At 45.3% G+C, this 13,498-nt stretch overlaps 1 protein-coding gene across 4 annotated transcripts in view; it reads right to left on the bottom strand.

The window, feature by feature from the left end:
* The window catches only part of LOC129829637 (glucose-6-phosphate 1-dehydrogenase-like), a 29,908-nt gene extending 19,475 nt beyond the window's left edge, over nucleotides 1-10,433 (bottom strand). For 3 of the 4 annotated variants that reach the window (XR_008755419.1, XR_008755421.1, XM_055891448.1), the window contains exons 1-8: nucleotides 10,338-10,433; nucleotides 10,002-10,165; nucleotides 8,475-8,512; nucleotides 8,094-8,202; nucleotides 5,155-5,381; nucleotides 3,104-3,262; nucleotides 484-609; nucleotides 116-209 (exon numbers count right to left, since the gene is read on the bottom strand). Coding sequence is in view for 1 of the 4 variants with exons in the window: in XM_055891448.1 (XP_055747423.1) it covers nucleotides 116-209; nucleotides 484-609; nucleotides 3,104-3,262; nucleotides 5,155-5,381; nucleotides 8,094-8,202; nucleotides 8,475-8,512; nucleotides 10,002-10,165; nucleotides 10,338-10,359 (939 nt within the window). In the remaining 3 variants the exon portion in view is untranslated. The remainder of the gene's footprint in view (nucleotides 1-115; nucleotides 210-483; nucleotides 610-3,103; nucleotides 3,263-5,154; nucleotides 5,382-8,093; nucleotides 8,203-8,474; nucleotides 8,513-10,001; nucleotides 10,166-10,337) is intronic. The other variant, XR_008755420.1, reaches the window with a different exon arrangement.
* Nucleotides 10,434-13,498: the final 3,065 nt, after the last annotated feature.

The raw sequence follows: 13,498 nt of genomic DNA, 5'->3' as shown, positions 1-13,498 counted from the left end.
GGTCATATAGCTTTATGTCACCTGTGTAAAAAGTGTGCCCAGAGTTTGTCCATGGGAAAACTCCTGGCCCTAAGTGGAATACTGATCATAGTGGAACACTGGTTGGTGATGCTACCTTCTCATCTCTCACATCATCAGGGCTGGTGGAGGCAGGCTTCTCCATGGCAACCAGAGAGAGCATCTGGAGGAGGTGGTTCTGCATGACATCACTAAAGCAGGAAATATCACAAACCCATGGAACTGAACAACTTAATTATTTGTCACATGCTTTGCAAATAACAGGTGTAGACTTAGAATAAAATTCTTACTTATGGGCCCTTCCCACAATGCAACAATAAAGATAAATAGAAAAAGCTATATTCAACTACATTGCCATAGAATAAGAGAACCACATGAAAATCTGAAAACAGTTGATCAAAGTTTTCCAGTGATTTATACTTTGGCATGGCATGACAGGCTGTTGCAAATGCCGCTCCTCCTCACCGGATGATGCCAAAGTCATCAAAGTATCCTCCACGTCCCTGTGTACCAAATGGTTCTTTAAAGGTTAGAACCACACAGGCCACGCTGTTCCTGTTCCAGATAGGACCAAAGATACGGTTCCCAAACCTGATGGACAGACAGAGGACAGGATCAAAACACAATGGTAAACAGTTTCTGTGTTGGTAAGAACATAGCACGCCAAGGCTCTTTCAGTTCCCACAGGGATCACACACACATACCAAACCTGTATGAACACACTTCATTGTCAATCGCTTTGGACAAAAGCATCTGCTCCATTGTGATGAATACTGTACAGTACTTTATGAACAAGGAAGATTTCACATCTGTAAATGTCTCCTGGGATCAGGACTCAAGCTGTACCTGAGGACCATGAGGTTAACACCATCTCTGTACCTGAGGACGACGAGGTTAACACCATCTCTGTACCTGAGGACGATGAGGTTCTAACACCATCTCTGTACCTGAGGACGATGAGGTTCTAACACCATCTCTGTACCTGAGGACGATGAGGTTCTAACACCATCTCTGTACCTGAGGACGATGAGGTTCAAACACCATCTCTGTACCTGAGGACGATGAGGTTCTAACACCATCTCTGTACCTGAGGACCATGAGGTTCTAACACCATCTCTGTACCTGAGGACGATGAGGTTAACACCATCTCTGTACCTGAGGACGATGAGGTTAACACCATCTCTGTACCTGAGGACGATGAGGTTAACACCATCTCTGTACCTGAGGACGATGAGGTTAACACCATCTCTGTACCTGAGGACGATGAGGTTCTAATACCATCTCTGTACCTGAGGACGATAAGGTTCTAACACCATCTCTGTACCTGAGGACCATGAGGTTAACACCATCTCTGTACCCGAGGACCATGAGGTTCTAACACCATCTCTGTACCTGAGGACGATGAGGTTAACACCATCTCTGTACCTGAGGACGATAAGGTTCTAACACCATCTCTGTACCTGAGGACCATGAGGTTAACACCATCTCTGTACCTGAGGACCATGAGGTTCTAACACCATCTCTGTACCTGAGGACGATGAGGCTCTAACACCATCTCTGTACCTGAGGACGATGAGGTTCTAACACCATCTTTGTACCTGAGAACGATGAGGTTCTAACACCATCTCTGTACCTGAGGACGATGAGGTTCTAACACCATCTCTGTACCTGAGGACGATGAGGTTAACACCATCTCTGTACCTGAGGATGATGAGGTTCTAATACCATCTCTGTACTTGAGGACGATGAGGTTCTATTACCATCTCTGTACCTGAGGACCATGAGGTTAACGCCATCTCTGTACCTGAGGACGATGAGGTTCTAATACCATCTGTACCTGAGGACCATGAGGTTCTAATACCATCTCTGTACCTGAGGACGATGAGGCTCTAACACCATCTCTGTACCTGAGGACGATGAGGTTCTAACACCATCTCTGTACCTGAGGACGATGAGGTTCTAACACCATCTCTGTACCTGAGGACGATGAGGTTCTAACACCATCTCTGTACCTGAGGACGATGAGGTTCTAACACCATCTCTGTACCTGAGGACCATGAGGTTAACACCATCTCTGTACCTGAGGACGATGAGGTTCTAATACCATCTCTGTACTTGAGGACGATGAGGTTCTATTACCATCTCTGTACCTGAGGACCATGAGGTTAACGCCATCTCTGTACCTGAGGACGATGAGGTTCTAATACCATCTCTGTACCTGAGGACGATAAGGTTCTAACAACATCTCTGTACCTGAAGACGATGAGGTTCTAATACCATCTCTGTACCTGAGGACGATGAGGTTAACACCATCTCTGTACCTGAGGACGATGAGGTTCTAATACCATCTCTGTACCTGAGGACGATGAGGTTCTAATACCATCTCTGTACCTGAGGACGATGAGGTTCTAATACCATCTCTGTACCTGAGGACGATGAGGTTCTAATACCATCTCTGTACCTGAGGACCATGAGGTTCTAATACCATCTCTGTACCTGAGGACCATGAGGTTCTAACACCATCTCTGTACCTGAGGACCATGAGGTTCTAACACCATCTCTGTACCTGAGGACGATAAGGTTCTAACAACATCTCTGTACCTGAGGACGATGAGGTTCTAATACCATCTCTGTACCTGAGGACGATGAGGTTCTAATACCATCTCTGTACCTGAGGACGATGAGGTTCTAATACCATCTGTACCTGAGGACGATAAGGTTCTAACAACATCTCTGTACCTGAGGACGATGAGGTTCTAATACCATCTCTGTACCTGAGGACGATGAGGTTCTAATACCATCTCTGTACCTGAGGACGATGAGGTTCTAATACCATCTGTACCTGAGGACCATGAGGTACTAATACCATCTCTGTACCTGAAAACTATGAGGTTCTAATACCATCTCTGTACCTGAGGACCATGAGGTTCTAACACCATCTCTGTACCTGAGGACGATGAGGTTCTAATACCATCTGTACCTGAGGACCATGAGGTACTAATACCATCTCTGTACCTGAGGACGATGAGATTCTAACACCATCTCTGTACCTGAAAACTATGAGGTTCTAACACCATCTCTGTACCTGAGGACCATGAGGTTCTGCACCATCTCCTTGCCCAGGTAGTGGTCTATGCGGTAGATCTGGTCTTCTCTGAACAGGGAGGAGAAGTGGGACGACAGCTCCTGAGAACTCTGCAAGTCACGACCAAATGGCTTCTCCACTATCACCCTGCTCCAACCTCTAACACACAGAGACAGAGACCAAGAGAGAACTTTACAGTGTGGTACAGGGATGTGTGAGTGTGTTTGTGCATATGTGTTTATGGGTTTTCTATCCTTGCGGGGACCAGAAATTCAGACTAGTGGGAACATTACGCCATTCCCCACAAGGAAGAAGGCTATTTTAGGCAGGGGCGCAACTTTCACTGGGGACTGGGGGGCATTCTGAAATTGTATTCCTGTGTGAAGGCAAAGGTTCTGGAAGGCTGGCTGGAACAGCACGGGAGAGTTGAGCATAGTTCAGTGTGTATATGTTGTGCTCTTTCACCGAGTTGTAAAAGAAAGCAGAACAGAAACAGGCTACTCTTTAGTAGACTGATGTAGTTGGCAAGGTAACTGCTGTTTAACTTAACCGGGAGGGGGGGGGGGGGGGGGGGGGACGAGTATTTATTCGCAGTGCTGAGCTAGTATTGTAACTGACATGTTAACTTTAGCTAATGTTTTATCCCCTCTCGACTGAGGTGAATAAATAAGCTACGCTAGTGAGCAGCTACCACAGTCAGTTCAACTCTAGTCTCTAGTTATCTGTCAGATAGTACTAATAGCCACCTCATATCACTATCTGACAGCAGTTGTTTGTATGGACACCTTTTGTAGCCTTTGTTTTGTCCCATTTCAACAGAAGTAAATTAACTTGGGTAGCTTTCGCCAGTTGATGTACAGTTGGCAAGACAGCTGGCCAAAAGTTGGCCAACGATAGCTATTATTTTTGTCTCAATCACACTAGACCTGAATCAAATGATGAAACCATCGGCCAAACAATTGAAGATTGATATTGTGATGTTTTTTCAGTACAATGTGAGTTTTTATTAGCCAGTATGGCAATGTAATGTTATTGATTTGTCAGTTTCCCTAGCCAATTCCCAACTTTTCACACTGACACAGTAATAAACAGCACTAATACTACAGGCGTCGCTGTCATTGTGCACAGTAGAGGTCTATACAGGACCGATTTCTTCATCCCACTCCTGCCTGCACCTTTTCATATCGCACCTGCTGGCTTTCTGTCTGACTCCCACAAGAACTGGTCCCAAACCCAACCACAGTTCCGCAAAGTCTTTTTAGGCGTATGTGACGCAGCTCACTTGCCACCCATGGTCCCAGAAATGTTGAGCACTATAGGCAATATCAAATGTGCAAAAATAACTTTAGAAATAGGTTAAATTACCAGAGATTCTGACATGGCCCTTATGTTAGACTATGTGTATTACTGGGCTATATCAGCCAATACGCTGGATGTAGATTGAAGAGAAAGAGTTGGAGAAACTTGTACTTTCTCTTGCACCATTTTTATAGCCTACGTTTGGGAGTGGAAGGATTTTCAGACAGAGAAACACGGGTGATCAATATTTAGGCCTTTGTAGGCAATGTAGTAAACTATAGCCTAATCATAGGCCTATTTAGGAAGTATATTTCCTTGGAAAGAACTGCCCTGAGCAACACAATATTTATTATTGAATTACCTTTGATCTAGTTCAGTCTTATTAAACAGTTAAACATATTTAATAATGATCTCTTACCTAGCTTGATGACTGTGGGTATTTTTGCTTACTTTTTGTTCTAAATAGAGATGACATATTGGATTTGATAAAAATGCAGGAAATTCGCATTCGATGGCTAAATCAGACCCCTCTACAGGTTATGTCCCCCCCACTTCTAAAACCAAAGTGGCACCTCTGATTTTAGGCTTAGGGGTTAGGTTTAGGGTTAGAATTACAGTTAGGTGTTAGGGTTATGGGATTGGGGTTCGGTTAAGGTTTAGGGAAAATAGTAAAATGATAGAAAAACAAAATGTATGTGTGTTCATGCATGCATATGCTTGAGTGATCTGACAAGTGTGTTTGAGACACTGACTTGCGGCACATGCAGTGGGCTCTGATGTTCTTGCTAACATGATGGTAGACGCTGGGGGGCAGTGCCAGGTAGAAGACACAGTTAGCATGGTCAGCCCCCTTGCTGGTGGTCAGGGAGCTCAGGTGGGCATTCAGCTCAGAGAAGGAGTCCTCCTCATCATACTTGCCGCTCAGGTAAGAGTTCCTACTGAAGAACGCAGCGAGGCGCTCACTCTCACCATCACCAACCTGACAAAACACACATGTACACACATGAATGATTACAACAGAATACCGATCCACAGTCTTTTCATTGTAATGAGTATGAACATGTACATCTAGGTCAACCACATGTCCTGGATTGCATTTTGCCCCTGTGTCACCCTTCCCACAAAGAAACAATCATGTCCTGCATTTTATCAACAAATTCAAGCACCACTAATTTAGGAAAAAAATGTTGATTTCAGTCAGCCATTCCAATCTGTCTCTTGCAGAAAAACAGTGCCCCTCTGTCTCAGTAGGTGTAGACCATGTATCTGATGCTGTCTGGACTGTGAAACAGCGCCCCCTCTGTCTCAGTAGGTGTAGACCATGTATCTGATGCTGCCTGGACAGTGAAACAGCCCCCCCTCTGTCTCAGTAGGTGTAGACCATGTATCTGATGCTGTCTGGACTGTGAAACAGCGCCCCCTCTGTCTCAGTAGGTGTAGACCATGTTTCTGATGCTTTTTGGACAGTGAAACAGCGCCCCCTCTGTCTCAGTAGGTGTCGACCATGTATCTGATGCTGTCTGGACAGTGAAACAGCGCCCCCTCTGTCTCAGTAGGTGTAGACCATGTATCTGATGCTGTCTGGACAGTGAAACAGCGCCCCCTCTGTCTCAGTAGGTGTAAACCATGTATCTGATGTTGTCTGGACCAAAAGACTACGTAATGTTATACTATTTCTGTCCAGACAGCATCAGAAACAGGGGTTACATATAGAGGGGCGCCGTTTCGCTCAGCCGGATGCTTTCTCCAGTGATATAGTTTCAGCAGAGAGAAAGACGTGAAGCGAGAGGGCACACTCTCGCCAAAATCTGCCCAGAATAAGCCCAATACGATTCTATGGGAAAAATATGCAGACCTAAGCTTGTCGCCTGCCTTCCTGCCTTTGGGACAAAGACTCCCATTGTTAGGGCGGAGTCATGAGCATCTCATTACATACAGATCTCTGGTTTCCTCGCGTATTAGGAAGGAAAGTAGTGGGGTGCACAGTTCACTGTTAGGATGCTCTATTGCCCTAAAGTAAATTGATGTTTTGCCAAAATTATATATAATTAGTCCTGTCTAAATCAAATAATTCAAAATACTTTACATAGCCACAGAGGACCATTAGCTTTTTCTTTCTTTAAAAAAAATAAATAGCTATGGATTGTTTTCAATCAGAAGTGTGTAGGCCTAAGCCCATTTGGGTAGTGCACTTGGTAATAGGTCTAGCTGACGGAGTTGCAGCCGTCAGTGAAAAGCATTGAAATGTGTTAAGATAGTGTCTTGAGTATTATTTTTTTTATTTAACCTTTAATTAACTAGGCAAGTAAGTTAAGAACAAATTCTTTTTTACAATGACGACCTACCCGTCATTGTGTGTGGAAAAGATATGGTGAGTCTCTCTTCAGAATGAATGTATACACTACATGACCAAAAGTATGTGGACACCTGCTCACCAAACATCTCATTCCAAAATCATCGGCATTAATATGGAGTTGGCCTGCCCTTTGCTGCCATAACAGCCTCCACTCTTCTGGGAAAGCTTTCCACTAGATGTTGGAACATTGCTGCAGGGACTTGCTTCCATTCAGCGAGGTTGGGCACTGATGTTGGGCGATTAGGCCTGGCTCGCAGTCGGTGTTCCAATTCATCCCAAAGGTGTTTGATGGGGTTGAGGTCAGGGCTCTGTGTAGGCCAGTCAAGTCCACCAATCTCAACAAATCATTTCTGTATGGACCTCGCTTAGTGCACAGGGGGCATGTCATGCTGAAACAAGAAAAGGCCTTCTCCAAAATGTTACCACAAAGTTCGAAGCACAGTATTGTCTAGAATGTCATTGTATGCTCTAGCGTTAAGATTTCCCTTCACTGGAACAAAGGGGCCTAGCCCAAACCATGAAATACAGCCCCAGGCCATTATTCCTCCTACACCAAACTTTACAGTTGGCACTATGCATTAGGGGCAGGTAGCATTCTCCTGGAATCCGCCAAACCCAGATTAGTCTGTCGTACTGCCAGATGGTGAAGCATGATTCATCACTCCAGAGAACTCGTTTCCACTGCCCCAGAGTCCAATGGCGGCAAGCTTTACACCACTCCAGCCGACGCTTGACATTGCACATGGTGATCTCAGGCTTGTGTGCGGCTGCTTGGAAACCCATTTCATGAAGATCCCACAAACAGTTATCGTGCTGATGTTGCTTCCAAAGGCAGTTTGGAACTCGGTAGTAAGTGTAGCAACCAAGGAAAAGTGATTTTTACGCTCTTCGCGCTTCAGCACGTGGCAGTCCATGTTTGTCAGCTTGTGTGGCATACCAGTTCTCAGCTGAGCCGCTGTTGCTCCTAGATGTTTCCACTTCACAATAACAGCACATACAGTTGCCCGGGGTAGCTCTAGCATGTCTGAAATTTGATGAACTGACTTGTTGGAAAGGTGCCCCGTTGAAAGTCACTGAACTCTTCAGTAGGGCCATTCTACTGCCAATGTTGGTCAGCGGAGATTGCATGGCTGTGTGCTCGATTTTAAATGTGGTCACCCTATGTACATCCCCCAATAACCTCACTGACAAACCACTGTCACAATAGAGGGAATCCAGTCAAGGCAGTTCCACATGGACTTTCAAAGGTGAAGCTACCAAAAGCTAAATGACTTTGATCAAAAAAAGTTAGCAGAACCGAGTTGCCTGCACTCAGCCTACACTAAGAGTCCTTACCTTCATATGTGGCAGACATGCTGTCCTGATGTCATCCATGGTCAGCTCGGAGCGAGCGAAGCCCACAAAGTGGGTCTCTTCTGGGAGAAGCTCATCTCTGAACAGCCACCTATAAGAGGAGGACTGAACAATGAGATGCAGTATAAAAAGGGACAGAGACAAAGACAGGACACTCAGTCAGCTCCCTGGAGACATGATGACCTAGAACACTGGTCAAGGAGCAGACCCCCCCCCCCCTAAACTCCTAGCATAATTGGTAGAAACTTGAGATGACAACCCTGAACCTTGAACAGCGTTTACGGACAGTCATTCTGATGATTCAGGGACTGTGGAGATAGACAGGCACATGATCCAGCAAAAGAAAACAGGAAACTCACTCACCATAGAGTAGGGTAGATCTTCTTATTAGCAAGATCTCCCTGAATGGATAGATACAAAGTTAAAGAAAGTATTTGAGAGACTACTAAAATGTGCCTAGAACCTTATGGTTGATTACTCTTGTTTATATTAGTTTCCTGTTTCTATGAACACATGGTACAGTACAGGGCAGTTCAACGTCCAACCTTCACAGTACCGATCTACTGTCCCCAAGTCCAGAACAGACTATGCAAAGCGAGCAGTACTACATAGAGCCATGACTACATGGAACTCTATTCCACATCAGGTAACTGATGCAAGCAATAGAATCAGATATAAAAATAAATAAAAAATAAAACACACCGTATGGATCAGCAGGGACTGTTAAGCAACACAAACATAGGCACAGACACATGCATACACACACGATAACATATGCACTATACACACACACGATAACACACACACATGGATTTTGTGTTGTAGATATGTGGTAGTGGAGTAGGGGCCTGAGGGCACACACTTAGTGTGTTGTGAAATCTGTTATGAATGTATTGTAATGTTAAAAAAAAAATGGTATAACTGCCTTCATTTTGCCAGACCCCAGGAAGAGTAGCTGCTGACCCAGTCAACGTGGGGCATGGTGTGAGTAGCATACATATTTAAACACAACACTGCATAACAGGAAGACAAACACTGCAGCACAGCCATTCTGAAAAGTAACTTTTTAACACACTCAAATGTAGCGAAGAGCGGTAGTTATTTGTGACAGATGGTTAACTCACGGAAGTGGACAAACATTTCCTAAACTCATCTCTCTCTTTCAGCGCTAGATAAAGAAAAGCCAGATGCAGCACATTTCAGTCAGCGTGTGACCCCTCTCATTTCTTCCCCCAGTCACACACACACACGCGCGCACACACACACACACACACCTCTCGTCAGTCACACACACACTTACTTAGTTGACCCCATGTTTGGACTTCAAACCAAATGGAACTCTAGATATAGAGAGTCATATACTAGCTGGGTAATTTTAACAAGCAAGACTCCACGTTTCCGTAACAACTCACACAGCAGCCTAATCAGTAGCATAACTACTGAGTCATTAGGTCCTGTGGTTGATCTTAAAGCAAATCTCAAAAGGAACCCACTCTTATCCCACAGTGGAAGCAGTGCAACAAGTCAGTAACTTCCTTTTAAATACTGTGGAACTATGGCTATTGGCTGTGTTCCAACATTCACACTAGAACACTTCCAGCATTGAAGCAGTATTCTGGTAGCATAAAGTCTGACACGTGGTAATCTAGTATGAACATTGGACTGTACTCTATGTAGCCCATGTCTCTGCCCTTGTAGAACAGAACTGAACAGAACATACCACAGGGAAAAGGTTCACTGTTACCATCAAATAAACACATGCATAGAGGGACAACTACTACTTAGCCTGAGTGCCAGTCTGTTTGTGCTATCATACCAACTCCTTGTCACTCAATGTCATGCCAAACATGAAAGGAAGAGCACAAACAGGGTAACTACTAGAGTACTCACTGAGGCTCCCAGTATGATGAAGATGTGTAAGTCAGATGAATGGGACAGCTCACTTCTCAGCTGACCCAATATCTCAGAGTGGGTGAGACACTCAGGAACACCACTCTTCTCCATCTGGTGTGTTGTCTCTGTACTGTATGTCAAGCTTAGTTCCCTCTCTGCTGCTGAAAGACAGCAAGAGACATACAACAATAGCGACAGGAAGATGTTGGAGTCAGTCTTTGTGTGTGATTTAGGTCCTGTGGATGTCATAAGGTGAATGCACCAATTTGTAAGTCGCTCTGGATAAGAGCGTCTGCTAAATGACTTAAATGTAAATGTAAAATGTGATCTTACTCTCTGTGTCGTGTTGTCTCATTCACTCACAAAGGGTCCAGGTCCAGCTCTCTCCTGGCTCAGTCAGTAACAGAACAGTGGAGTGTGTGTGTGTGAGGTAGGTTCAAATTGTAACTGTCATCGTTGCATAGCAGAAATATTCACCAAGGCAATGCTGCCACCTATTGTTGCAAAGGAAGAATGTCTCAATGTGATATGGATAGGGGTACGGTGATTAGGCATCAGGATATATGATAAACAGAGTATGGTGATTGTATACGAGTGTGAACAAATAAAGTGAGTGTGAGTTGGAGTGTCAATGTGAGTGAGTGTGTAGGGCCCTGTGGGTGTGTAGAGCCCTGTGAGTGTGTAGAGCCCTGTGAGTGTGTAGAGCCCTGTGAGTGTGTAGAGCCCTGTGAGTGTGTAGAGTCCTGTGAGTATGTAGAGTCCTGTGGGTGTGTAGGGCCCTGTGGGTGTGTAGGGCCCTGTGAGTGTGTAGAGCCCTGTGTGTGTGTATAGAGCCCTGTGAGTGTGTATAGAGCCCTGTGAGTGTGTATAGAGCCCTGTGAGTGTGTAGGGCCCTGTGAGTGTGTAGAGCCCTGTGAGTGTGTATAGAGCCCTGTGAGTGTGTATAGAGCCCTGTGAGTGTGTATAGAGCCCTGTGAGTGTGTATAGAGCCCTGTGAGTGTGTATAGAGCCCTGTGAGTGTGTATAGAGCCCTGTGAGTGTGTATAGAGCCCTGTGAGTGTGTATAGAGCCCTGTGAGTGTGTATAGAGCCCTGTGAGTGTGTATAGAGCCCTGTGAGTGTGTATAGAGCCCTGTGAGTGTGTATAGAGCCCTGTGAGTGTGTAGAGAGCCCTGTGAGTGTGTAGAGCCCTGTGGGTGTGTAGAGCCCTGTGAGTGTGTAGAGCCCTGTGAGTGTGTAGAGCCCTGTGAGTGTGTAGAGCCCCGTGAGTGTGTAGAGCCCCGTGAGTGTGTCGAGCCCCGTGAGTGTGTCGAGCCCCGTGAGTGTGTCGAGCCCCGTGAGTGTGTCGAGCCCCGTGAGTGTGTCGAGCCCCGTGAGTGTGTCGAGTCCCGTGAGTGTGTAGAGCCCCGTGAGTGTGTAGAGCCCCGTGAGTGTGTAGAGCCCCGTGAGTGTGTAGAGCCCCGTGAGTGTGTAGAGCCCCGTGAGTGTGTAGAGCCCCATGAGTGTGTAGAGCCCTATGAGTGTGTAGAGCCCTGCGAGTGTGTGTAGAGCCCTGCGAGTGTGTATAGAGCCCTGTGAGTGTGTAGAGCCCTGTGAGTGTGTAGAGCCCTGTGAGTGTGTATAGAGCCCTGTGAGTGTGTAGAGCCCTGTGAGTGTGTAGAGCCCTGTGAGTGTGTAGAGCCCTGTGAGTGTGTAGAGCCCTGTGAGTGTGTAGAGTCCTGTGAGTGTGTAGAGCCCTGTGAGTGTGTATAGAGCCCTATGAGTGTGTATAGAGCCCTATGAGTGTGTATAGAGCCCTATGAGTGTGTATAGAGCCCTATGAGTGTGTAGAGCCCTATGAGTGTGTATAGAGCCCTATGAGTGTGTATAGAGCCCTGTGAGTGTGTAGAGCCCTGTGAGTGTGTAGAGCCCTGTGAGTGTGTAGAGCCCTATGAGTGTGTAGAGTCCTGTGAGTGTGTATAGAGCCCTGTGAGTGTGCATTGTCATTGCAAAAATAAAAGGGTAGATACAAGGTATGTGACATGGGCAAGGCATGAAAGACAACGCCCCACATTAGCTGCCTCTCCACATTCCAACAGACCAGGGCCTGATTTACCCATAGCGATCGGATTTAGGCTTACGAGTGTTTTAACGATGCAGCTTTCTTACAAAAGGCCCGAAGATGTAACATGCGATTCCCAAAACACCACGGAGAGAGAACGTTCGCTAAGTGCATCGTTGTCAAGGCAGATGTCAATACTGATAGGATCCAAAGGCAGCACTGCTCTCGGATCAGCTTTCTCCATTCAAATCTAACCTTAACATTAGAATTATGCCACAATACTGACGACGGATCAGCTCCTAGAAAAATATCACCCATGGCTGCAAATAGAGGCGTTTGATTCTAATGCTCACCCTATAATAATGCACTACATCAAGATTTGGCTAAACATTGCACACATTAGGCTACACATGAAATATTGAGTATACGCAACATTGATACCTAATCTTTCCATGACAGACTGACCAGGTGGAAGCTATAATCCCTTAATGATGTCACTTGTTCAATCCACTTCAAATCAGTGTAGAGATGAAGGGGAGAAGACAGATTAAATAAGGATTTTTAAGCATTGAGACATGGATTGTGTGTGTGTGCCATTCTAAGGGTAAATGGGCAAGACAAAATATTTAAGTGCCTTTGAACGGGTATGGTAGTAGGTGTCAGGCGCACCGGTTTGTGTCAAGAACTGCAAAGCTGCTGGGTTTTTCAGGTATACCAGTTTCCCATGTGTATCAGGAATGGTAAACTACCCAAAGGACTTCCAGCCAACTCAACAACTGTGGGAAGCATGGGAGTCAACATGGGCCAGCCTCCCTGTGGAACGCTTTCCACACCTAGAGTCCATGCCCCCAACGAATTGAGGCGGTTTAGAGGGCAAACGGGAGCCAACTCAATTAGGTGTTTTTAATGTTTTGCAAACTGTGTATATTGAGGCAAAACATTGGTTGTAGACAAATTGCAAAATAAAACAATTAAATGAACATGAAATTGACTTCAATATCATTCAAAGGTAAGAAATGAATGACGAAAGCTGACCCGAGAGCAGCACCCTATACGATCCAATCAGTATCAACACCAGCGTCAACAACGCACTTAGTGACCCTTCTCTCTGCGTGGTGTTTTGGGAAACGCATGTCACATCTTTGGCTGTTGTAGGAAAGATGCATCGTTAAAAACACTCGTAAGCCTAATATCCATCGCTATCGGTAAACCGGGCCCTGGTTTGACAACCCTCAGTCTTTCACCTCGTTTGTGAAGCCTGAAGCCGAGGCTAGACTACACTCAACTTTCATTTCCAAATACAAATAAATGACATGTCTTTCTTAAGATTAGTCCGTCTAACACATGTTCATAGTGGTCATTAACTTAGAACTTGTATAAGTTATAATTCATTGAAGGAACGACCTTAAGAGTCCGAAACCACTCCTTGCATAAACAATATTGTGCAATGCAAA

The sequence above is a fragment of the Salvelinus fontinalis genome, chromosome 31 (genome assembly GCF_029448725.1).
Source record: "Salvelinus fontinalis isolate EN_2023a chromosome 31, ASM2944872v1, whole genome shotgun sequence".
NCBI lineage: Eukaryota > Metazoa > Chordata > Actinopteri > Salmoniformes > Salmonidae > Salvelinus > Salvelinus fontinalis.
This window is presented reverse-complemented; position numbering and strand designations above follow the sequence as displayed.